The sequence below is a fragment of the Sinocyclocheilus grahami genome, unplaced genomic scaffold (assembly GCF_001515645.1).
Source record: "Sinocyclocheilus grahami isolate Dianchi unplaced genomic scaffold, SAMN03320097.WGS_v1.1 scaffold211.1, whole genome shotgun sequence".
Lineage (NCBI taxonomy): Eukaryota > Metazoa > Chordata > Actinopteri > Cypriniformes > Cyprinidae > Sinocyclocheilus > Sinocyclocheilus grahami.
The window spans coordinates 931,049-958,273 of record NW_015505390.1 but is presented as its reverse complement, the minus strand read 5'-3'; the positions used below and the strand labels follow the sequence as shown (position 1 = coordinate 958,273).

The 27,225-nt window shown below is 35.6% G+C and overlaps 2 protein-coding genes across 2 annotated transcripts; one reads left to right on the top strand and one right to left on the bottom strand.

Moving 5' to 3' along the window:
• The first annotated feature begins 2,733 nt into the window (after positions 1-2,733).
• Positions 2,734-12,638, top strand: LOC107595929 (sodium-dependent serotonin transporter-like). Its single transcript, XM_016286527.1, has 13 exons — positions 2,734-2,953; positions 4,304-4,438; positions 4,685-4,904; positions 6,152-6,290; positions 6,382-6,516; positions 7,333-7,436; positions 8,600-8,727; positions 8,889-9,001; positions 9,598-9,729; positions 9,989-10,088; positions 10,486-10,586; positions 11,366-11,533; positions 12,517-12,638. The coding sequence occupies exons 1-13, from the start codon at positions 2,734-2,736 to the stop codon at positions 12,595-12,597; spliced, it is 1,776 nt and encodes a 591-aa protein (XP_016142013.1). The 3' UTR covers positions 12,598-12,638.
• A 5,769-nt stretch (positions 12,639-18,407) lies between these two features.
• LOC107595961 (ankyrin repeat domain-containing protein 13A-like) lies at positions 18,408-26,988 on the bottom strand. The gene is made up of 15 exons (XM_016286561.1): positions 26,539-26,988; positions 25,597-25,732; positions 25,076-25,200; positions 24,087-24,132; positions 23,838-23,981; positions 23,404-23,593; positions 22,745-22,811; positions 22,480-22,561; positions 21,945-22,006; positions 21,220-21,350; positions 20,935-21,092; positions 20,323-20,463; positions 19,932-20,107; positions 19,785-19,846; positions 18,408-18,546 (listed from the first exon to the last, which is right to left on the bottom strand). Exons 1-15 carry the CDS (start codon positions 26,644-26,646, stop codon positions 18,408-18,410), a joined length of 1,767 nt encoding a protein of 588 aa, XP_016142047.1. The 5' UTR covers positions 26,647-26,988.
• Between the last annotated feature and the right edge of the window lie 237 nt (positions 26,989-27,225).

Here is a 27,225-nt window from a genome sequence, read left to right as displayed (position 1 = left end):
GAAGATTCCACTCGAGCCCGACACTCTCGGCGGCCCGGGAAAGCATAGCCATCATTTCCGGGTCCGTATCCGGCACCGCTGACCGCCCAGAGGGCGGCAACGCTGATGGATCTTCATCCCCGGAAAAGTCCGGCTCACCCTCCGATGTTGCAACCGACATCTGATCGTCGGGGGGAGCCTCGGAAGAAACAGGTGGTACCCCCCGGGAGGGTCCAGCCTGCTTTTGTGAGAGCTCCGCTGGTTTCGCAGTGCCAGCGGGTTTGGGCATTCCCGGAGGGGAATTCCTCACCATGACCGTAAGACCAGTCCGCCCACTAATGATCAGACTGGTGAGTTTGTGATCGTGGGGCCCACGTAGAGCGGCCGCCGTGAGGCACCCTGAGCGACATAGATTCCTAATAAATATAAAGTAAAGAGTTAACTAGCATAACCAAATGTCAGAATAATAGCAATAATTAATGACAGACAAACAACCAATTTGCCTTTCAACCTAAATTCGAGGTCATACTAAAATGGAGTCAGATTATATAATAAAATGGAGTCAGATTTGAGTTAAACCTAAATTGAATAACTTTGCGCGCTGAAAAGACCGAACATGCAAGAAACCTTCATCCACCACTGGATACCTTCCTTGGGCCAAGTGCGTGGACCTTACAGTTAGCAAGTGATGTAATGCTAAATTTCTCCAAATCTGTTCCGAAGAAGAAACAAACCCTACATCTACATCTTGGATGGCCTGAGGGTGAGTAAATTGTCAACAAATTTGCATTTTTATGTGGATGGTTACTTTAAACTGGAAATTTTCCCCCTAAACAAATTCTATATATTTCCTGCTATATTAAGATGACTTATTTCTGAAATATCCATTTCTAATTCACCCTGCACATAAATGTGTTTTATACTGTGGGTGACTCGGTCTGTTTTTTTTCTTTTATTTAGATGTGTTTTTTATGTTGTTATCTTGCTATATGCCACAAAATTGCTATATGTTTTATTTTTGTGACAGTTTGTTTTTGTAAGCAAATGATGACAGATTCAATAAACTTCCCATCTTTGTTTAACTTGTCACATTTTCATTCAGTTCTACTTGATGACTTTTCATACTTTGTTTCTTCAACAACAATTAAATTCAAAGTGCTAGAAAAAAACACAGTGAACTCATCACTGCAGTTTATAACTTAAACATCACCGTGAGTTTGCCTAAATGTTTAAGTCAAAATGTGTTTTAGTGGGTTGATATTTGTATATAGTCACAGTGCATGATAAGGGTTTCTAGCTGATTTGAGGTGGTCATTAGCTGGCCTAAGATGATAAAAATCTGGCTGACCATCTGTCACGATCATCTTGACCATTTTATATGACCAGTACATGGGTTGTTGCTGGTACAACATGTTCTATAAGCTTGAACCAGTTTTAGACCAGCTAGTAACTAGTTTAGACCAGTCAGTAACAAGACTGAACCAGCTATGTTTTTTTTTCAAGTGGGGGAAATTAGATTAAACTTATTGAATTACATTTTAAAACCTAAATGGTATTTCTGAAGCGATTAAAATTTTAATACTCAAGCACTGCCCTTACCAAAAAGTAGTATACTTCAAGTTTATTTTATACTTCAAGTATACTTATTTTAGTAAGTATACTTAAGTAAAGTTAAAGTATATTTTTAAGTATACTTTATGTATTAAGTATACAAATATCAGTGTACTAGTAGTATACTTGTAAGTGTACTATTTCAATACTCCTTGGGACTAAATTGGCCCACTTTCTAGTATATAAAAGTATACTTTAAGTATAACAGTAGTAAACTTTGAGTACACAACTAGTATACATCTATGTTTTTAGTTTGTACTGCAACTATACTAAAAGTGAAATTATAGGTATACTGATAGTTTACTAATTAAATACTTGTAGTAGCATTTTTAGTACACTTTGAAGTATAATCTCAGTAAACTACTAGTTTGTCTGATGATCGTGTTAGAATACATATGGAAGCATCTGTTGTTTCGGTTTCTTCTTCACTTGTGTTTTTTGGAAATTCTGTACAGAAGATGTGTACTACAGTATAACAATGAAAACACGGATTCTAGGAACACAAGTATAGCTAAAATATATGTAGACTTTTTTATACAAGTTTTATATAGTATAAGTCAAGTATACTTAAATGTCATTTTAAGTATATTTCTGAGAAGTACATAAAGCCCATTTCTGAGAAGTACATAAAAAGTTGACTAAAAGTAGACTTTCCTATTTTTTAGTTTAAAAGAAGTATACTAATAGCACACTTGAATAAACGTCTTTTTGGTAAGGGTGACCATGCTTTTCTTGCCTCGTCTTCAAAAAAATGTGTAATTAGAAAAATAGAGCAATGTTTCTTGAGGACTCAAGCGCGCTCTTGGAGAAGTCCATTGGTAGGATAGCGGTGGGCTCGCGGGATGTCAGGGGTGAGTGATGGTCTCGCGCGTATCTCCCGCGTGTAATCTCATTCGTTCAAAGCTCTCGCGCTCAGGTGGGGGACTCTTGGTTAATCCTCAAGCTTTTACTCCAACCAGCAGGGAAATCAACCACAGCAGCATGCTGCGGTCCCCCGCGCAGCCTCTTTTGACCGCACATCGAGAATAATCCCCAAAAATATTCTTACTACTTTTTACTCTTGAAAAAAAAACTCACAAAAGGCACTTCTTACGCAGTTTATAAGTACTTCTGCAGTTTGCCAAGTCACCGGGACCAGTGAAGATGTCCCACCAAGAGCAAGTGATGGTTCACGGGAACCTCTGCGCCCCGGGTCCTCCAAACAACGCCGGGTACAACAGCGACCCGGTGCCCGTCATCATTCAGACAGAATCCCGCGATAAATGGAGCAAAAAAATGGATTTTCTTTTATCAGTCATTGGGTTTGCTGTAGACCTCGGAAATGTTTGGAGATTTCCTTATATCTGTTATCAAAACGGCGGCGGTGAGAGTTTTTAACTCAGTTTTGTGTCTTACTTTGACAAGTGTTTGTGTGTGTGTGTGTGTGTGTTTATTTTAAACGTTTGACAAACCTCTTAACTACAGAATAAGCAACATAAACTGTTTTCTGATAATATCTTACACTAAACCTTTTCAGCTCAATAAAATGTCAAATTTAGGTTTAATTGGTGGCTTTCACTTTTAAGCAAAATTAAAGTTAATTAATTAAATGAAACACCACAACCAATTAATGTTAAAGAAAAGAAAACGTTAGAAACGTAAGAAAACATTAACATCGAATTGAAATAACATACTTTTTATGAAAAATGAAACAAAGATTTCCATCCGTCTCCATCATGAAATTTATTTTACAGTGCGTAATTTCCTATTTATAAAAGGTGAAAACAACTAATGCTTTCGTAAGCTACCTGAAAGCTGTTTTTTTTGTGTGGTTTTTAAAAAACAAACATATTGAAGTAACAAACCTGAAGTAAAACGTTGAAAAAAATAGTTTTTGCGTAATTTCCTATTTATAAAAGGTGAAAACAACTAATGCTTTCGTAAGCTACCTGAAAGCTGTTTTTTGTGTGGTTTTTAAAAAACAAACATATTGAAGTAACAAACCTGAAGTAAAACGTTGAAAAAAATAGTTTGTCAGGCTTTTTCACACTTTGGTTTTCCCTGTTTCCGCCATTTGATTATTTACCTTTTCATATTACAGTGTTTACTATATTATTTTTATATATAATTTGGTGGTTTGTATTCTCAGTATATGAAATAATACTTATTATAATTATGTTTATTTAAACTTCTGCACCAGTGCACCTGTGAAGCAGACATGGCCAGCTGCAGTCATCAATCATGTAAAGGCTATTCATGATTTAAACTGGGTAGATGCTGAGATCAACAAGTGTCAGACTGCAAATCTCATCTCAATCACCTTTTTTTTTTTAAAGTAGCCTACTGGTTTATGAAATCATTGAAATGAAATGTAACAGGCTTTATTAAGACAGAAATACTTACAACATACAGACATATTTAGTTAATGGAAGATTTGGTATCTCTTTAGATAAGGGAACACATTCACTATTAACTAAGAGTTTTCCCTCAATATACTCCTAATTTGTGGATTATTGACAGTAAGTAAGGTAGTTTTTGTAGAAGTTAATGTTAGGTATGGGTTAGGTTAAGGGATCTAGAATATGGTCATGCAGAATAAGACATTAATATGTGCTTTAGAAGTACTAATAAAAAGACAATATCCTAGCAATATACATGCTAATAAGTAACTAGATAATAGTGAATAGTTCATAGTGAAAAAGGTGCTTTAATCTGTTATAATTGTGTTCTTCAGGTGCATTTCTTATTCCATATGTCCTAATGGCTGTATTTGGCGGGGTGCCACTTTTCTATATGGAGTTAGCTCTGGGACAGTTCCACAGGACAGGTGCCATATCCATATGGAAACATATTTGCCCTATTTTCAAAGGTAAGAAACATGTCATCTAATTCTGTCTCATATACAATATTGTAATGTTTTAGCTTTAAAGATCTAAAAATGTTCACGTTTCTAAAGTCCTTACTTTGCAAATGTTAAAAGTCTAGATGGATATTAAAATGAAAAAATAAGAGACTAATACACAGTCACAGAGATAGATGGAAAGAGAAAAATGACACTCAGTATCAGAGAGATTTCATTAACAAAACACTGACATCATTTTTCCTTCCCTGTCAGGTATTGGTTTCGCCATCTGCATCATTGCACTGTATGTGTCCTTCTACTATAACACCATCATCGCCTGGGCTCTGTTCTACTTCTACTCCTCCTTCAGCAGCACTCTGCCCTGGACCAACTGTGATAATGAATGGAACACAGAAAACTGCACTAACTACTTCGGAAAAGACAACGTGACCTGGACTAACTACTCACGCTCACCTGCCGAGGAGTTTTACACGTAAGTGCATGTAAGTGGCTACACTGAAAGGGGCAAATATGTCAGAGAAAGAGAGAGGGAAGATAGGGAAGAGAAAGAAAATGAGGGCTAGTTTTAGCAAAAATAAATAACAATGGGAAAAAACAGCATTGTAGACGAATATGTTGCAAATATGGACTACTACAAATCTCAGTAGAAAAGGTTGAACACCATATACAGTCAAACCAAAATTTATTGAGACACCTTCAACATTTCACACATTATCACAGTTTATTCGCTATAGTTTAGAAAATGGTAAGAACTTAAACTGAGTTAAACTGTGTCAGAACAAATTCATCTTGATAATGTCAGATAACACTTAAGCAAAACATAGTCAGGTCAAAGTGCCCTTTATCAGTTTTACTAGTAGTCAACTGTATGAAGACTTTTTTTTGGGTATAACATGTCACAGTTTACTTTATTTTGCTATCCTCACTTACATAAATGAACTATAGTGTCCTGCACCCACCAGTAAACAAATAAATAAAAATTATATCTGGTGTCTGAATAATTTTTGGTATGACTGTATATATATATATATATATAGTTCAGTCATGAAACTCTAGATGGCGCATTCTGATGGGGTGTTAACGTAACTGATGATATTCAGAGAGTTAAACGACTTGGCACAAGCTGATTGGTTCATGCTGCATATGCAGCCAATGAGCTTACTGCCTTGCATTTATATGGCTGGCTAGCATTCACTTGAGATTCCTGCAGCGTGCTTTCAGAGTTCTCTGAAACCCTCCACCTTCCCCAGCTCCACCTGTATAGATCTGCTACGGGGTTATTTTATATGCTGTTTGTGCACCAGCAGTTTGTCTTAAATACTCATATGTTCCGCCAAGACCAAATACATTAACATTGTCATATCCATCACCATGCTAAAATGTTCAGAGTTGTCATGATTGAAATATGTATTGTATGTAATGTGTATATATATATATGCAAAGCAAATTACATTAAAGGAACTTAAGCTACAGGAACATAATGTCGGCTTGAAGTACATTTAATCTTTCAGTTAAGTGCCAAAAGAACTGCAAAATGACTGGTAAAGCTTTTCAGTTTGTGGAGAATTGTGTTCATATTTTGCATTGGGCCAACATTTCTTTCTTATACTTCAGAACCTATTTGTCCAGTAAACTTGTGTACATTTAAGTGTTATATGCGTATACTTTGTGGTTCAGGTCAGTTTTAGACTGCATATTTGTAAATCCTTCTTAAAACAGGAGGAATGTCCTGGCAGTCCATGAATCATCTGGGCTTGGGCATGTGGGATACATTCGCTGGCAGCTCCTGCTTTGCCTCTTCCTCATCTTCACCATCGTCTACTTCAGCCTGTGGAAAGGAGTCAAGACTTCAGGAAAGGTTACTGAGTCCTAAAATATTAAATGAAACGTGTTTTATTGTTTGAGGAAAAATCCTTCCACATCCTCTCATCCTCATATGTTTCTCTCAGGTAGTATGGGTGACTGCCACCCTGCCGTACGTGGTGCTGTTGATTCTTATGATCCGTGGTGCAACTTTGCCAGGAGCGTGGAAAGGAGTGGTGTTCTACCTCAATCCCAAATGGGAGAAACTGCAGGAGACCAGCGTGAGTGCTTTTCTCTTACAAGCTCTCAGTCTTTTCTCTTTGTGTCTAGCGTTGATTTATTGTTCAATTAGATTGTGTTGTTTCTTGACATTCTTTACGTATCTTGTTACCTCTTTAAATGTATTTATGTGCTATTTTGATGGCAAAATGCATGTATTTTTATTTCATGCAGTAATAAAAAGGACCTGAGGCATTTGGGCAGGAAACTCGTGAATCACTAGTAGCTGAACTGACTTGGGAAAAAAATATGGACTTCATAAAGGGCATATTTCTTCATAAATTTTGAAATAAGTCAATAATAAAAGAAAAAAGGTAAAAAAAAAAAAAAGGAATATTGTCATAGGTATATAAATGTTCAGTGAAGGCAATATGTAAACTGCATCTTCTTCTTTTTTTAAATCGTGTGACTATATAAGCCCAGAACTGTTTGCTAGGTGAGGCAGCGCTGCAGAGATCCGTGCAGAGAAGCAAAAATAAAGCACTAGGGGCTAATGAGATGCGTAATTGGTTCAGAATTTTTTTCCATCATAAAAGGCCCTCATACTCATTGACACACACGTTCATGCACACGCGCACACACACGTTTCTCTTCACACAAATCTTCAGATGTGATCAAGCACCTCTTAATCCCCGTATTCTGTGATGTCATTGTCTTCAGCATTTCCTAACCATATCAGTTCCTAAACTGGAACTGAAATATAGTGAATTTTAAAGATTATTATTATGATTCAAATCATATTACTCACAAATTGTTGATCCATTTTCATGTGTTTGTCTCTAGCCACACTTTTCTTTATAGTATCTAATATTTTGTAGGTATGGGTAGATGCAGCTGCGCAAATCTTCTTCTCTCTTGGGCCTGGTTTTGGTGTTCTGCTCGCCCTGTCCAGCTACAATCCCTTCAACAATAACTGCTACAGGTACAGATAAAACCTTCATTTTCATCACATTGATCTACTGGAATTTCTTCATGGTTGTTTAATATAAAGGATATTAAAATAATATCTAGTTTGAGTTAATACCTGAATCATAAATTAATTCTCTGTACATATAGTTCTGTTCAAAATTTTGGGGTTGGTATGATTCTTTAATGTTTTTGAAAGAAGTCTCTTATGCTTAATAAATCTGAATTTATTTGATCAAAAATACAGTAAAAACAGTAATATTGTTAAATACTATTACAATTTAAAATGTTTTCTATTTGAATATATTTTACAATGTAATTTATTCCTGTGAAGCTGGATTTATTTTTCAGCGTCTTCAGAGTCACATGATCCTTCAGAAATCATCATATGCTGATTTGCTGCTCAGGAAACTTTTATTATTAATATTATTATTATCAATGTTGAAAACAATTGTGCTGCTTAATATTTTTGAGGAAACGGTGATACTATTTTTTCAAAATTCTTTGATGAAAAGAAAGTTCATAAGAACAGCACTCATTTGAAATGGAAACCTATAACATTATAAATGTCTTTACTGTCACATTTGATCAATGTAATGCTTCCTTGCTGAATAAAAGTATTCATTTCTTTTTTTTTTTATTCTTACTGACCCCAAAGTTTTGAACGGTTGTTTATGAACAGAACAACAAAACAGACCTGCCAATTGTGGCCAGAAGTGATTCCCACTCACTCTTAATTCTGATTCTATCTATAGCTTAGCCATTTATTTACATTTGGCTCTGTGTCCACTAACTGAGGAGAAATGCCATCAAACTGAACTAGGCTCTGATGAATCATATGATGAACCGAAACAAACGCCCTTCTCCATGAGTAAATTATGTAAAAACAAGATTATAACCGCGAATTATGTCCAGTTTGAAGAGATGAATGGACAGCATAGTTGAGTGAGGGGAAATTGAATTGTGTAGTACTATAAGACTGTGAGGAGGCACATGGGCAATCTAAAGGGATCAAGTCATATATTTTAGAATATACAAGAATATCACATAGACTTGGACATGGGATCTGGCAAGCGCCCACGGCAGCTTCTGTCAGTCAACACAGTCAAGCATCATTGACTTTTTTTTTTTTTCAAATTTAGTTTGTAATTTTTTTGTGTGTGTGTGTGATTTGTACAGAGATGCTATTGTAACCAGTCTGGTGAACTGCCTGACAAGTTTTGTGTCAGGATTTGTTATTTTCACCGTCCTGGGATATATGGCTGAACAGAGAAATGTAAACGTTGAGGATGTAGCCAGGGACAAAGGTGAGCTTTCCTTTTTGCTTTTCAATAGTTATATTACTTTGAGTTTTACTGTAAGTGTGCTGCATCAAACCAAAAATAACATACAAGACTTTCAGCACTGTAAATAAAGCATTTAGTCTTTTAGTTCAAGCTTGTCTTTTGACTTTCTGCACCTCCTCTAGGACCCAGTCTGCTCTTCATCACATATCCAGAAGCCATAGCAAACATGGTTGGTTCGACTTTCTTTGCCATCATCTTCTTTGTGATGATGATTACTCTTGGACTGGACAGCACTGTACGTATACACTTGTACCTGTAAATGTACAGATAAATATGCATGTGAAGTCAGCAAAAGTATATGATTTATAGAAATATAGATATGAAAAACGAATGACAGATAGAACTAGATTTGTATATCCAGAGAGAAATACCAGTGTTTGCAAGAAAGCAATAAAATATTGTTACAGTTTTAGGTGAAACATTTGTTTTTAAGTTTGGCTCTGCTAAAATTACATGTCATCAGAGCAGTCTTAAACTTTGTTGTCATGGCAATCAGCATACATCTTGTTTTCTTTTGGCTGTGCATGAGAATCGATACATAACACTGTCTTTGCGATAGCTAAAGACTGAAAGAACGAAGATACTAATTATAATTCAGTATGTAAATGTGTGCAAGAAATAACACCAATATTAAATTTACTGCAATGATATCACTACTGAGTGATATTAATATGAGACTTTTACCTTTTGAGGTTTTCAAAAACCAATAGTATGTCAAATTCTGAAATGATGATGAAAATTATGAACAAAGAAGTAGAACAACAAGAAAGTTCTGCTTTGCAAAATATATAATTGAGTTCATAGGTTTTTTTGTGTGCTTTCTTGCCTCAGTTTGGTGGGCTAGAGGCCATAATCACAGCTGTAATGGATGAGTACCCAGATACCCTGTCCCATCGGAGAGAGCTGTTTGTTCTTGGACTGGTGGTTGTTTGCTTTCTGGGCTCTCTCAGCACCCTTACTAATGTGAGTTTCAGAGAACTTCTGGATCTCAGTTTGTTGAAGTTTACCAATATAATAAGAATATTTCAGCAGTGCAACACAAAATTGTAATAACAGAGTATATAATATATAATATAGAATTTGATTGTCTTTCTTGCAGGACAGGTGGGTTATTAAAGATGAAAAAATATGTTTTACCAAATAATGTAACTGAAAATTGCTGACACACAGACAGAGTTTGGCACTTTATTTAATATGTAAAAAAAATTGTTTTTGTTGCAAGGGTGGTGCATATGTGGTAAAGTTACTAGAAGAATTTGGAGTTGGTTCTTCAATTATAGCTATAGTCTTTCTGGAGGCCACAGCAGTATCCTGGTTTTATGGTAAGATTTTTTTACTATAAACACACACACACACACACACACACACACACATATATATATATATATATATATATGCACATACTAAGTGCTGTTATTTTAAACTTTCTATTCATCAAAGAATCATGAAAAATGTATCATGGTTTCCACAAAATTCTTAAAATATGAAGCTGTTATGGTGCTAAAATAAATGTTATGGTGTCACTAAAGAGTGCAGTAATGACTGTTTCAGCTTTGTCATCACAGGAATAAATTACAGTTTAAATTTTTTTATTTAGCATATTATAAATTGTAATAATATTTCATATTGCCATAATTGTTTTTGCAAATATCATGTCTAAGTGTACATGAACAAAAACGTCAGTATATAAAATAAACAAATTTATTTCATTTTCTCCAGGTATTAACAGATTCAGCAATGATATCAAATCAATGTTGGGCTATACTCCAGGACTCTTCTGGAAAGTGTGTTGGGTTGCTATCAGCCCAGCTTTTCTTGCTGTAAGTTTTAACAAAGATGTTTTGACAGTATGTGCAAAGTTTGTGAAATGTTAAAGTCATCTTTCACACTCTCAAAACTATTTAAGCACCCACAACCTCCTTTCCACTCTTATTACCTTTATAATCTCATTCCCTCACCTGTCCACACAGTCACAATTCCCAGTCTGCAAATGTCAAACCGCATGCACTCTTATAGCCTAATATTCCTCAGATACTTCTGCATGCATCACAGCTAACCTCAACAGGCCTTAGCTGCCACACACGGCTGACATTTCCACAATCATTTTTTCATAATTTTCCTGTTATTCTTTTTTCATTTAAAAAAAACAAAACAAACAAACATGATAAACAGCTGCTGTTTGAGACACTATTTGAAATGCTGGAGAGAAGACATTTGTCACTGTACCTTCAAGACACAAAGGCCACCTCTACAATTTTCCGGTCTCCATAGACCACATAAGGATGTGTAAGGTCTACAGGATAATACAGGACCTTTTGAATATTAAATAATCTGATCAGTCTCACTCTAAAGATGTTTTCAAATTTATCAATCCACCTGAACTCACACAGAGACTGCAGTGACCTATATCCTAATCTGAATTAATTGTTAAACACCTTCAAAATTATATATGACATTTGAAAAAAAAAAGTTATGTTTGATAAATAGAACTTTTCAAAGCACCTGCATTGTTTTGACAACAAATAACAGTTTCATTAATTCTAATACGTACAAAATGTTAATTTAACTCACTAAATATTTTTCCTGTTCATTTGTTTAGTACATTATTATCAGCTCACTGATGAACCCTCAGCTCCTCACGCTATTTGACTACGAGTTCCCAGACTGGAGCATCACGGTCGGTTACATCATCGGAGCTTCCTCTTTCATATGGATTCCCATCTACATGGTGTACAAGCTTGTGTGGACCCCAGGCTCTCTTAAACAGGTGAGACATGGATGTGAGTCATTAGTTAAGTAAATTAACAACTACTCCCACTTGAAAAGCATTCTTGTAGAGCTCAGGAGAAACTTCTAAGTCTACTGAAGGAATAGTTCACCCAAAAATGAAAATTTGCTAAATAATTTACTCGCCCTCAGGCCACCCAAGATGTAGATGAGTTTGTTTCTTCATCTGAACAGATTTGGAAAAATTTAGCTTTACATCACTTGCTCATCAATGGATCCTCTGCAGTGAATGGGTGCCGTCAGAATGAGAGTCCAAGAAGCTGATAAAAACACAATGATTCACAAGCAATCCAAATAACTCCAGTCCACCAATTAATGTCTTGTGACGTGAAAAGCTGCATGTTTGTAATAAACAAATCCATCAAGATGATTATAACTTCAAACCATTGCTTGGCTAAAATACGAGTGAGACATTATTTGATCAATATCCATAATATTGATTTCAATAGTGAAAAAGTCATCTCGTCTGAATCAGGGGATAAATATATGCACAGATCAAGCACCGTTTACAAGTCAAAACAGTTCTAAACAAGTCTGTCAGTGTATCTTGATGTGAGAGGACAACAGGGGATGGACTTTTTCACTAGAGGAAGCGTTATTGTGAATTATGGACTTGTATTTTGGCTAGAAGGGACAGTTTAAATGTAAAACATATCAATAATGGATTTCTTATAAATATGCAGCTTTTCACTTCTCAAGACATTAATTGATGAACTGGCTGTGTTGTGGATTATTATGATATTTTTTTGTCACCCATTTCGGCACCCACTCACTGCAGAGGATCCAAGTGATGTAATACAACATTTCTCCAATTCTGCTCCGATGATACATATAGTTTGACCGGAGGCTGTATATTTAGGTTTTTCTGTAAATTTTAAGCTAATTTACATTTTTGGGTCAACTATTCCTGTAAGTTATAAAATGGGTGAAGTTGCTCACATGATGTTTTCAATCTAATTTCAGCGTCTTGCTGTATGTCTGCGACCAGAGAGAACACTGCCAGACATTCACACTGACAGTATGGGGCTAAGTCCTGTATCATAGGCCACTGAGAGATAAACAGCTAAACACAACTCGCATAAAAAAGCCACTTATATTGGGATACATGTGTCCACAGCAAACTAAGCAACTTTTGCATAGTTTTAGGGATTTGTCCAATCAAAATATAAAGAATAATATAAATGAAATAAATACATAATGAAATATAAAGAATACATAAAAAGTATCTATTTGAAAGTGATGTACAATTAGATTTAATCTGTAAAATTAAAACTGACATTCAGTGTAAATTATAATCGTTAATTTAACAATCTGTGCAATTTACAAATAGTTGATGTTCTATTTTAATTTAAGGTTTACGTATAAGATGAAGAGTTCAGTGGTATTTTTTACACTGTAAGTTATATGTACCCTCCAAGTCACAGAACGTTTTTTGAGATACATGCAAAATTAGATTACCTCATTGTGAAAAATTCAGCCAGTGAGAACAGAGAACTTCATACACATTTCTCACTCATTTTTTTTCAGAAATAACTGTTGTCAAGATTGAATCATTATGGTGTTTTTCTGCCTTAACTCTGCCTAAATATTGTCGCTACTTTGTCAAAACTTTGTAAAATTTGTACTGATATTGTGCCTCACCAAGAAAAGGACAAAAAGACAAAAATAAGGGTTTCTTCTGAACTAACATTACATGACTGTCTGAAATTTTAATTCTCTAAGAAAACTTGAGCCCAAATCTTTGCTATGTGTAACGTGTTCATTTTCTTCCCACATTTTTTTTTTTTAAATAAAGAACTGAGGATGTTACTGAACTCTGGATGTGACCAAATATTAAATTGCTATGAATGTCTTACTATGGATAGTTCAAAATGTGGTTCATATACTATGTCTGCACTGTAGGTTGTGGCAGAGAGTTTTGCTTGTATGTATGCCTGGAAAATTAATAAAGCTGTACTGAACATTCCTATCTATATCTATCTGTCTATCTATCTGTCATTCTATCTTCACTGTAAAAGAAATTCCGTAAAATTTACGGTAAAAAAACAGCAGCTGTGGTTGACGGAATTTTACTGTAAAAATACGGTAGCAACGTTTTAGGTTTTACGGTTTTAACTTAAATTTACAGTTAAATACCGTAATTTTATTAACTGATATAATGTTAATATACCAACCTATTGAAGTACTGAAATCGGTTTTGTACCTTTGTAATACACTGATAACCACCAAATGCAGGTGGTGATGAGAAAGTCACATGATGAACCAAAGCCCATCACAAACAGCTTTTAAATAATAACATTTATAGAAGGTGCACAGTGTCATTCACACAAACACTAAACACCATCATGGTAACACACATGAAACTGAAATAATGCAATAAACATTCATTTAACAACATTAGGTGTAACACACAACCCTAATATACAAAACTGATAAGAAAAAACTAAGAAGAAACATAGCTATTTCAACAAAAAAATCATCAAATTTGAAATGTAATGCAGGGAATTCTGGGAATGTCAATTCACTGTAAATGATATGTCTTTTTCACTTCCAAAAACGGTATACTACCGTAAAATTTATGTCCAATACATGTAATGTCCAATACAGTTTTTCACCGTATATAGTAGGATAATTTACCGTTAACCATTTAACAGGTTTTTACTGTAGCATTTTTACAGTCTTTTACCATTAAATTCACGGTCATTTTGAACTAGCGTTGTAACCATCTATCTATTCAGATTTACAATACTATGTGTGATTCCCACTTTCGTTCTCTTAGTGTGAACAGCCTTGCGCCTTAATTAACATGTTGATTTGCATTGAGCTGCAGTATCCAGCATCTATAAATACACAAGGGGTAAGAGAACAGCATTGTGTCAGGTATTTAAATGAGATGTTTTATTAAAGACTAGATCTTCAATCGCCACCAATCGCAGGTCTGGGAAACGCGGCTCAGTTCTGCCAGTTTTAGGTATGGGGTGAGAGAATAGAGCAAAGATAATGCTATTCCACATTCAGCCACTTCTAGCAGAGGCCGCAGAATGGATCAAAGGCTTCAGTGCAAGCGACTGGAGTAGAGGTGGACCTCAGATTCAACTACAGAGTAGTCTAACAAAGGGGCTGCAGGCTCTGTGCTCCTCTGTTAATTACCAAAATGAAAGACCAAGTGTTGCATGGAAAAGGCTAGTGAGTGACAAACTGTATGTGACCTGCAATAACAGTGTATCATGAGGTGAAGTTGAGGCCATAGAAGAATCCAAAGCAGGATTTAACAAACTAAGTTCACTAACACATTTGATAAAAAGCCAATAATAAATCATTTTAAAATTAAAAAAAAATGGCAAAAAAAAGATAAAAAAATATTTCTTTACCTCCATGTACTAATGTGATCATTAATCAACATCAGAGAACCATGAACATGCAAATATGTTATTAAATTACTGAAATATTAATTTTATTACATTTATAAGAGGGTACCTTAAGCTAATGTCGAAGGGGTTTGGCTGACAAAAAAGTCTAGGAATCCTTATTCTAACGCATGGAGCATTTAATTATAAGTCTATCATTCAGAATTTGTTATAATTTAACAAACATACAGGTTTAACATGAACGCAATTCTAAATGCAAGGTATTCTGGTCAAAAATTACCATTTATGTAATGCCTCAACTAAAAGAATATTTGCACACTTGGTTAAGATATTAATTTTGCGATAATGACTGAGAAACAACTACAGATTTTAGTTTAAATTATCTCATTTGTAGATTCATTTAAAACTTACGTATACATACTCAATTACAACAGAACAAAACTCTCAAAAAGACAAAATCTAAAAATGAATAGACTGATAATGCATTTTCACAGTTATTAACATTACAACTCAAGCTAACTTTTATATTTTGTATATTTAACATACAAAACTGTTAATGAACATTTATAACCTTGGCATTAAATTGCATTGCCTAATTAATGCTGTTTCAAAAGCTGAGGGGAGTGACAGCAAATTTGACATCTTTCTCTCTTTTGACCAAGTAATCAATCACTCAGAGAATTTTTTTAAATTCTTTTTTTAGGAAGCAAAATAGTGAATAGTGAAGTCTTCCAATATTTGGCAAAACTCAAAACATTTTGAGGTGCAAGATGACTGCAGTAGTTTTTCTAATATGCTATATAAAAAGAGACAGAGGAGTAATATGAGAGACATGAAAGTAGCACCAACATGTTGCTATGGTCAATGGTCAAATATCCTGCTGTCATTATATAAAAATACTGAACAAACAGAGAGTGACCTACAGTGCATTGCGTGCAAAAAAACTAAAATTCTCCAGAGCATCATCATTGAATTTATGATAAACATGTAAAAGGTCTGTCACAATAAAATCAATCATGCACAAGTTGCATAATCGCATTGGAAACTGCGAAGGGCGTCCACTGGGATGTTCATGTTGGTTTAACTCGACGGCTTTAGGACCTTCCAGCAGCGTCGAGCTGTGTGCATTGGTCTGCATCCTGCTACAATGTCAGCACGCCTGATCTCTCTCATCGCTTGCTACATACCCTTTTTCCAATCTGGAAATGCTCAACTGGGAGAGTCTAAATTACATGACAGACCTTATGAAGTCCTGCTGAGGCAAAATCTGGGTAAGAATTTAATTTACACACGCGACTGAACCTGTGTCAGGCCTATTAGATGAACATCAGTGGATTTCTGTGAATTGTTTATTTGATCTCCTTCTGCAGTTCTTCTAATAAGTGTTCTGTCCACGCTGCTGGTGGTCATGGTTGGAATGGCAGTTTGTGTCTACAAACCTCTTCGACGCAGGTGACAGGCCGTCCAGACGCTGGGAACTGAACACCACTATTGGCGATGGCGAAGGCTTGGTTGTGAATATTAATGAGCCAAACCAAGCCATTGGACGAGAACAAAGCTACGTCATCCCTAACTATTTAATAGTCGGGATCCAACACTTTGCTATTGGAAGGTTACGAATCAACGTCAGTATGACCTAATTAATATTGATGAAACCCTTGGCGTCTTTCCCTGCAACACTTTAATTTAATCGAGTCACAATCTTCGATGAAACGTCAGTGTAATGAATCCAAATCTTCCCAAACCTAGCTTATCGTTTAATTTTTAAAACCGAACACTGTTTCAAACACATGCATACCACATAAGGATGTTTTGTAAGCTGCTAAAATGTTCACAGTCTGAATTTATACGTATTTATTTGTTTATTTAATTTTATTTTCATGTATTTATTGTAAGATGTTTATTTGACCGTTCAGAAATGCCATACCTCTTGAATAGGGCTACTGAATAAATTAAAGTCAAAATCTGTATGAATGTGCTTGTGTTCAAAATTAATGACTGAATGCAACAATGCTAAATCAACATGTTATACACTTAGTTTCCATTTTTGTTACATTTACTATACTTCTGTAATTACAATCTCTAAAAAAAAGCTACAAAACTATCACTGGGGTAGTATCCTTTCAAAACCATTACCATTAGTGTACCATTAAAAGTAATATATGGTTGTAGTTGGTGTGAGATTGTAGTAATACCGTGCTACTGTATAATATATCATGGTACTGAATAATTAGCATATTTTCTCTCTCTGTAGCTTGTCTGCTTAAGTGTCCTCTCCTCAATCTCAACAGTCACTGTGGGAATTTCTTTTTCTCATTAGGGGAGAAACAACTCATCCAGTCGCGTGTAATAAGATCAGCATCTGCTGAGCAGGTTATCTCTACCTCACACAGGTTAAATCGAGGACAGATGGATACTTTTATATATATTTGCATAATGATTTTTCATCACATTTTTAGCAGTTGGCCCATAAGTCAAACACCTGCTGAGCAGAAGGCATGGAAATAGTTAACAGAAAGTTGCTTTGAATAATTTGCCACAAGACACTTGAGCTAATTAAGTCAGGCAACCCAAAATGAGGGAAGGAAACAGTTTCCTGTAAAAGTAATTAAAGGCTTTTAAAGCCAAAAATTAACAAGCTGTAGCATTTAGGATGCTTCTGTATTTTGGGTAACACAAGTTTCACTGTTTACTGCACTTTGCTATTCTTCTAGTTATTTCCTATAGTGGCTAATGAATCAGAAGACTTGCACATTCACAGAAAATATCTTACTTTAGTGTTGCAAAAAGGTGATATAGGCATGTATGTAAACACGACTGATGTGATTTCTTACTCGCTACATAAAAAAAATCGATTTGACTGTGAGACTGAATTTGTTACAGTAGGTTTAAGAAGTACACAAGTTGATCAACTAAGAACCTACAATTAACCTATAATTGATATTAAATTATATGTGGTCTACAAAGTCAACCAATCTGCTGGTCTGCATTCACTTTGTACTAAGAAACCAATCCTACTTTTCTTATCTTATAACGGTAGAAACAGTCCATGTACAAAGGCCTTTCAGTTTATGCTAGATCATGTGATCATTGTGTAAAACTGTTAAAACTTTACAATAAGGTTCCATTTGTTAACATTAGTTAATGAAAAACACTTCTGATGCATTTATTAACCTCAGTTCAACTTTGTTAATACATTACAATTTGAAGTCTTTGATAATATTTAATGGATTTGAGCTGACACAAATAGTTATGTTTTTATTAACATTAACAAAGATGAATAAATATGACAATTAATGTATTGGTCATTGTTAATGCATTAAATTGGGACCTTATTGTAAAGCGTTACCGTAAAACCCTATTACATTTCAGTAGCTTTAATGTAATGTTTGATGCATTTGACATGCAATAAAATTCCTCCATGTCAGCTTCTTCAAAACTGATATTTCTATCACTTCCAGATGTGATCTCACTGCAATCATGACTTCATTCCCACAGACTGAGACTGACTGCACACTGCCTCAAACCACTGCTGACATACAGCTTTCCTCTGCCAACACATGCCACTCGAAGGTCTGTTGAGATGGGAGTGCAGATGAGGTGCCAAGACTTCACATCTAGGGACCTATTAAGAAATGTCACTTTACACAATATTTATCAATGGGAAAGTGTATCTTTGGATGAATAAACAACCTTCTTTATGCACATCTCTGTGTATGAGGCTAATAAACTATCAGACACCATTGTGCCACATCCTCTAATTCTCTTTTTTTGTACAATAATATGACTATAATTGGTGTAATTTGGACTGGATTGAACATTGGATTACGTCACAATTTTTGCGTCCACAAATTGAAAACACACTTGCAAATACAATTTGCAATTCCTTTTGAACATAGTCCAGAAAATACTTCCGAAAGATAACGTTTTTGAAAAAGAGATATTACAAAAAAACATTCAAGACGTAATGATAATATAAAAAAAGAAGACAAAGATAGTTACGCATTAGAACAGTGCCATCTGTTGGTTTGTTTAATAAAATTCATGAGGCACAGGACAGATTATATACAGTATTCTCAGACCCGACCAACCTGGTAACCTTTAGGAAACTTGAAATAAAAGTTAAATAAACTAATAGAATTAAAATGCTCTTTAAAAAATAATTAATTAAATAAATTACAAACGGCATGAATTTTAAGATTAAAAAAGTATAATTTCATGGTTTTTATGGATGTTCCCAATTTTGACGTTTCAGATATTGTGCCACTAATAACCACTTTTCAAATTTAAAGTAAAAATAAATGTTTATAACTTAGATCTTATGATGAAATAGTTCTTATCACTTTGATTGCTTTTATACCTTATTTGATTTGCCATTGCTGTGCAGCTGTCACATAGTTAATGAAGCATATTATTAAAATGTAAAACACGTGTTTTCTGTTATAATACATTTTAAAATGCAATTTGTTCCTGTGCTGGCAAGGCTGAGTTTTCAGCAGCCATTACTCCAGTCTTCAGTGTCACATGATCTTTCAAAATCAGTCTAACATTCTGATTTGGTGCTCAAGAAACATTTCTTATTGAAAACTGTTGTGGAAACCATGATAAATTTGTTTTCAGGATTCTTTGATGAATAGAAAGTTTAAAATAACTTTTTTTTTTAATAGAAATGTTTTGTAACATTATAAATGTCTTTATTTTATATACCAATTTAATGCACTCTTTTTAAAAGTATTCATAAAATGATTTACTTTCTTTAAAAAAAAAAAATGAATACAAAAATCTTACAGACCTCAATCTTTTGAACAGTATGTGTAACTCAATTTGCCCCTGGAAAAATAATTATGAACACATAAAAATTACCCATCACTCAACCGGTTCATCATGGATTGTGTTGTCGGTCCATCGGAATCACTCCAAGTGTCCTAAAACAAAACAGCCAGCCAGACTGTTTTTGAGACAGACATCATCAAGAAATGCACAAAATACACTAAGAGGAAGCTCTCTGACCTGTGAATTCAGTGTACTGGACTCGAGCAGGCTCTGGTGAATGGCATACTGGAGCAGCTCTTCATCATGACTGACTGGGTTGTAATTGCGTGTGTTGGAGTGGCGGTAGCCCCCTCGGTGGTGATAGTGCGCAGGTGCCATGAACACAGATGGACACACCTTGAATGGAGCATGTCCTGCAGGAGCAAGTAAACAACTCAGCACATTTAGTGAAACACATTGCATTTAATGTTCATGTTAGAACAGTTCCCTGCTCAACTAACCAAATAACTAATATTTGAGGTGCTTTGAGATGATCAGAGTCAGAGTTTGGGATTGGGATTGGTACAGTCAAAAGGTCTTCTCTGCGTTTTTATTTTGGAACAGACGAGGAATCAATACGTTTCCAAACCTGAAGCCTGGCTGCCACAGATCTCTTCTGTAGGTGTGGGTGTAGAAGCTGACTGGTTGGAGTCCAGAGGCTCATCTGTACTGCAATTGTTGATGTTTCCGAACGTGATGCGGGCATTCAACACATGGAACAGAGGGATTTCTGAAGAAACAGAAACCGAATTAATCCTGTGATCTAGTTAGCGGCATGTTCTGTCTTATATTAAAGCCATTCACACAAGAAATATATAGAATCAGTCTTCCTTGTCTCACTATACTTGACTACGGTCATTTGAGTTTTTGGACAAGGTGAAAAACGAAGGGAAACTGATGTAAGCAGAAATGTTTTACAAAGTTAAGACCACACTTAAGTTCAGACTTGAAACATGAAAACAGTCTTGAGAAACTTGTGAGAAGGACGGCTAGATTAGTTAATACTAAACTCTCTTCCATACACAATTTGCAAACATTTAGTGTAATTTAAAGAGCGTACTTGCAGTTTTGTTGCAGGTTAGATAAGTTAATATTCAATCCGATTCATTAAATTACAAATGCAAATTTTATGCTGGACAGGGTTTAATTTCAGAACTGAGCAGTAGGGCTGTTTGTTCCTCTTTTTCATTCTCTCACTCACCGATTTTCACAGGGAAGCCAGGGGGAAACCTGAGGTTGATGAAGTCCCCGAGTCGAGCGAAGTGAGTGCTGGTGCGAGCCATCAGGTCAATGATGGGAGTGACCTGCTCCACCAGAGACAGAGGATGCTCCTCGCTCATCCACAGGGTGCCTTTAAACCTGAGAGGGGGTCGAAACACAAAAACACAACCATTTCTTCAATTATATTTGTGTGTAATAAATTACTTATTTATATTTACTTATTTAAAAGTAATTTTAGTGAGGTTGAGTGAATGGTCAGACTTACTTCTGTGTTCTGATGGTGAGCTCAATGGGTCGACCGATGTCTCTGCCCTGCAGGTCAAAGTTGGGGTTAAAGTACTCTTCTGGAGTAATAGCTGTGGGGTTTGTGGCAGTGGCAAACTCCATAGTCATGTCCTGTAATCATACATAGAAACAATCAATACAGAATCCTTCCAGCTTTGTAAAACACAAGTGTCTCAATGTTTTTTTTTTAACTGTACACTTGAAAATTTATAAATGTCACTGAATTAGACAATAAAATGTTAAACTAAAAAAAAAAAAAAGAGAGAAAACAATATTTATTTTCAAGCTAAATATTCCACAAAAGCACATTTGTTAGGCTTCAAATGATAAATAAATAGATATACTGTTCAAAAATGAATAAAGTATTTTTACAATATGTTAGTGGAACATGATGATCATCATCAATGTGATGAACTACTTTGCTATGACACCTGAGGAGAACTGACTTCATACATTCAATTAAAAACACCTTGACACTTATTTGTTAAAAGTAATTTTTAATATGGCTCAAAAAGGCCATAAGGCTATATCTAATATGGCTCTCATTTATTTGTGAGAAAAGATCATACATTTGTTTGGAGATGTCACTTGGTTTGAAATTTTATATCAAATTCATTGACATTCAAAAATGTATAAGTGTGGCTAAAGTGCCCAAATACTTCAGACGAAAACAAATTCACTGTCTTGTTTGTTTGCTCATCTTACCCCTTGAGCACCGATCTGTTGTTCTACGGTCCCGAGTAAAGACTCCAGAACATTCCTTTCACCTGTTGAGATCAAAAGCATCAGTAGTTGATATTAACCAGTTAACATAACAGGGAACTGCAGGGAACTATTGACCCTTTACCACTGACAGGGTGCTGGAGCCCAATCTGAAACCATTTCATGCATTTTCATCGCCAGAAAAAAATATTGGCTAGAAAAACTGGCTTCAAACTGACCCCTACAACTTGAAACCGATAATGTCAGAGGCCAGGGGATAACAATGTCAGCGCTAAATAAAGTTTACAAAACAGCAACTTAGTTTGACAAGGCTTATGCAAAACAAAACTATACTACACTGTAGTGTTATACAATACCAGAGTTATTAATATACTAGTTATGAACTGTAATGATGTTAATTAGATCACAGTCAAGTGGAAACACAGGGAGATTTGCAGTTCCCGGTCGAGCACCAGCACCATTTTAGTAGAAAAGGGGAATGATATTTATAGTGTAAATCTTAAAGTGGGTTAATTACTTTTTATCCTGGCCTTCTCCTCGTCTGTGAGGTGCTCCGTCCTGGTGCGAATCACAACGTTCACATTGTTCACTGAAAAAACCTGCCAAAAGCAGTATCATCACCCACAGGACAAAGACTGGCTTATTCTGAAACTCACTGCTCTAAAAAAAGAGTCACTTTTTTCACTTTGGAGTTTCTGTAACTCTAAAAGAGCACATTTGTTTTTTCTTTCCAGTGATTCTTAATGGTACTGTAGTTTATAAACAGCTGGTCATTTGCTTACCTTGGCTTCAAATCCATTTACTACTTCTGTCCTGTCTGACCTCCAACCCCAGATACCGGATTTAGACCTGAGCACAGAATACGTTTTTAATAGCATGTTCGATTATTTCTTCAGGAGCAAAAATGTTTTTTATGTATGTTTAGTTCTGTGAATAAAACAATTAGTCACTGTGCAACAATGTACAAGGAAATCCACGTGTGACATTTTTCATATACACCACCACCATTCAAAAGTTTGGGGTCAGAAAAAAATTTTTTTTTGTTAAAGAAATTAATACGTTTTTGTGAATTTGGCAAAACTGACAAATAAACGCTGTTCTTTTGAACATTCTATTTATCAAAGAATCCTAAATAAAATGTAAGCTTCCACAAAATATTAAGCAGCACAATTTTTTGTAACATTGAACATTTTTAACATTAAAACAGAAGACGGAGTAATGGATGGTGAAAAATCTGCTTAAATTACATTTTCAAATATATTAAAATAGAAAACGGTTATTTTGAATTGTAATAATATTTCACAATATTACAATTTCAACATCTAATAACACACTTGGTGACAATAAGAGGCTTCTTTTAAAACCATTAAAGTCTTCCTGACCCCAAACTTTTGAATGGTAGTGCATTTATTAGATGTAAATCTTATATCTAGGGCCATACCTCTCAAACGCAATGTCCTTTGTGTCCAGATATGTGTTGACAATGGGTGTTGTCAGCCTCTTGGCTACTTCCTGCTCGGCGGGCTGCATGGAGTCTAGTGTGACGTCCTCAATCTCACGGGAGAGATCAAAGCGCTCAGTGTCCACCACTTCGTCCTCGTGATTAACTTCCATCAGTTCAGTGCAGTTGTCTGTGAGTATGCACATGCAAAGTCCACATGATACTGATCAACTACAAATAAACATCAGGCATTTCACTCATCCTCAAATGAAGTGCATTAGTAAACATACAAATGTGAAATGAGAATTCACAGCACGTTTGCTAGAACCCCACCACCAAATGAATGTGTAAACCACGGATGGTCAGAATGGTCGACTAGACTTTTTTAAAAATAAAGCAATTGTAAACTCATGCAAAGAGGCAGAGAAAATAACCTTCTCCTCTAAAGATATAGCTTCTTCTTCCTCTGATCCAGGTCATGTTTTCAAAGCCCAGCAAGGTGGTGTCAACCCTCAGACAGGCCCCACTCTTCCAGATTCTGCACACGTCGCTAGGACACACACGTGATACGAGAGGAACTGGAGCCAGAGCAGAAGCAGCAGATGAGGATCATTCTACAGCCTAATAAAGCCATAAGGATTTATGCACAGAAAAGGTGAGGAAAAAAAAAAAAGAGCACTTACTCCAGCTAGTGAACTCCCACTTCATCTCCATGTAGAAATCTGGAGACTAGGACAAAAAGAGGTTTGTTACACTTTAGGCCCTTTCACATGACTCACATCAGGGCTTCAACGCACCTCTCAACTCAAGCATCAAGCACCACTTTGACCTCCATATATAATGTGTTGCATATAGCATCAAAGAAGGGCAATTTTATGAGGTTGTTAGGTAGTAAGAAAGCATATGCTGTAAACAGTGAATAGTGAAAGTAAAACAAAAAGATAACATATTTGAGTATAGAACAGAAAATGCACGTGACAAATGAAAAAAGTCAACCTGATTGCTTTAGTGATAAAACATCTATGAATATCACAAAATGACTTTGATGTTTTCACAAAGGATGGGTTTTGTAATGGGCGTGCAGCTAAATGACAGCAAAAGCACATAATATCTGAACACTTGAACTACCATTCAGAAGTTTGGTGTCTGTAAGATTTTTATCTTTTGAAAGAAATGAATACTTTCATTCAGCAAGGATACATTAAATTGATCAAGTGTGTCGGTAAAGACATTTATAATGTACAAAAGACTTCTATTTCATACAAACGCTGTTCTTTTAAACTTTCTATTCATCATAGAATGTATCACCGTTTCCACAAAAATAATAAGCAGCACAGCTGTATCCAAGATTGATCATAAGAAATGTTTCTTGAGCACCAAATCAACATTTTAGAATGATTTCTATAGGATCATGTGACACTGAAGACTGGAGTAATGACTGCTGAAAATTCAGCTTTGACATCACAGGAAAAAAATATTTAAAAATATATTACAACAGAAAACAGCTATTTTAAACCTCAAAAATAAAGACAGTAATCTTGTAAAATATTATTAATCGAATAAATGCAGCCTGGGTGAACATAGGTGACTACTTTTAAAAAGATAATGTATATTATACAATATCAGCTCAAAATTCACCAAAATAATAAACAAAATCAAATGACAGACGCACCTCTCGGATCTTGCACAGTAACTCCGGAACACCACCTAGCGCAGTGGAGGCTTTGAGATAATCTCGTCGCTGGAGAACCAGCTGCACCATCTCTGGATCTCCTGTGCTGACTGCTTCCTGCAGCACTGTACAGACAACAACAGACATACATCTGCTTTAACTGGACTCTTAGGTATTTATCTTTATCTAAGGATATGGGCTTGTAACGGAAATGTAAACATACTAGCTTCTATTATATAGTGCACTATAAATCACATAGGACAAAAAAGACATCTGCTAAATGACCAGTAAGTGTCTTTGAGGAGGTGATCATTAGAGTATATATATATATAACACTGCATGGGAATTTGGGCTGGGAAATCTACTGATGTGTAAGTGGTCATAATAGTTGTAATGGTATTGGGGGCCAATGCAATTTACTCCAAAGACTGCTGTGGATTTACTGCAAAACTATCTGATGTCTTATCGCTGTAAAAGACCTACAAGTTGACTAATATGCAATTCATAAGCTCTATTCTCACCGGTCCAATTTTTGCCATTCTCTTTGGAAACATCTGCGCCGTGTCTGAGCAGCACTCTCACCGACTCCAAGTGTCCTAGTGAAACGGCCAGGTGCAGAGGGGTCCGGCCCCTGGGATCCACCTCTTCAATGTTACTCTGAAAGCAGTGTAAACACAGATGGCTCATAACTTAGTGAAGAAAACGAGGAGGGCCAAAACTCATAAGCATTGCTGTTGAAAATGAAAACGTGGAATGCAACTGTCATTAACCCAAACAATGGATACTCTTCCTGTGGAATGGTCTGTCATATATAGTAGCGGTATTCAATCTTTCAGATGCCATGGACATTCAAAGGTGAGAGACCCCATCCTAAAACTTAAAAGTCAGCTATATACTTACATGAATAAAAACACGGTTTAATGTGAAAAATTATGTAATTGTTAAATAAATGTTAGAAATATGTGTAAAATATTATTTGGAAAAATCTAGTTTCTATTATGTTACTTTATTATCTTTTATATTCACCACAGTACTGCACTGCTAGATGTATTATTTATTTGAATACACATTTATTTATTTAGTTCACTCTTAGTATTTCCTAGGCTACTATTAGTATACTCTTACTATTTATGTATTTTTGCACGTTTTTTCCCTCCAGGTTTGAAAAACCGTGATCAACAGCAAAATGAAGCTTTATTGATGTTAGGATGAGGCTGAGCACACCAGCTCTCCAGTGCAATGACATACAGCAGCGCTGTAGCTAACAAGTGGATGGCAAGCTGATGAAGCATTTGCAGTAAGATCCAATAATGCACCAATTCCAATTTCATTCGATTATTAAATACACGACAAGCATGTCATGCAATGCACTGGAGGCAGAAATCTCACAGCAGTCAATGATTCTACCATTAGCTGCACCACCAGTCCACATACATCAGCATTTACGGATATCCCACACATACCGTCTGTATCTCTTTTTCCAGCTTCCTGTAATCATTCTCCCAGACCAGGGTATGCAGTGGAAACCGAAGGCTGAAATCCTCGACGCTGGCAGCGGTGGCGGATAGCATTCTGGCTCGATCACTCTCCGTGTCTCCCCCTCCAAAATTAAGAGCCAGCCTGCGAGCTAGCTACGTTACTGTCATGAACCATCAAAGCTCTTCATGCGTTTAATTAATTGTTGATAATTATACAATGACTCTGACTATTAAACAGGTGGATTTTAGTAAAGAAGACGCCGAAAACGCAACCAACTTTTTTTCAAAATAAACTTTTGAAAAACAAGGAAGTGGTAGGTTGAAACTATTTGGGTGGGGGTGTATCCAGTCATTTGACAAATCTTTCCTCTAAACCCGTTTGCATTTAATTATATTTGCAAATAATATCCTCAATATAAAATGTTCGATAAGAGACTAATTAGCTATATATGACCTATAAAAAAAATGGTAAAGGAAAAATAATTGTTGTTTTTTTTAAATGGGAAATCCCAACTCCAGACTAAACCATTTCTTATGATGCAGGGGCGGTTGTACCACAAAGTATGGTTATGTTAAGTCAAAGAGTAAATTTTGCGTATTCGTAAATAGAAGTAATTTTTGAAAATTATGCATGAAACGAAAATGTCCTCGTAAGTAATTAATAATAATCGT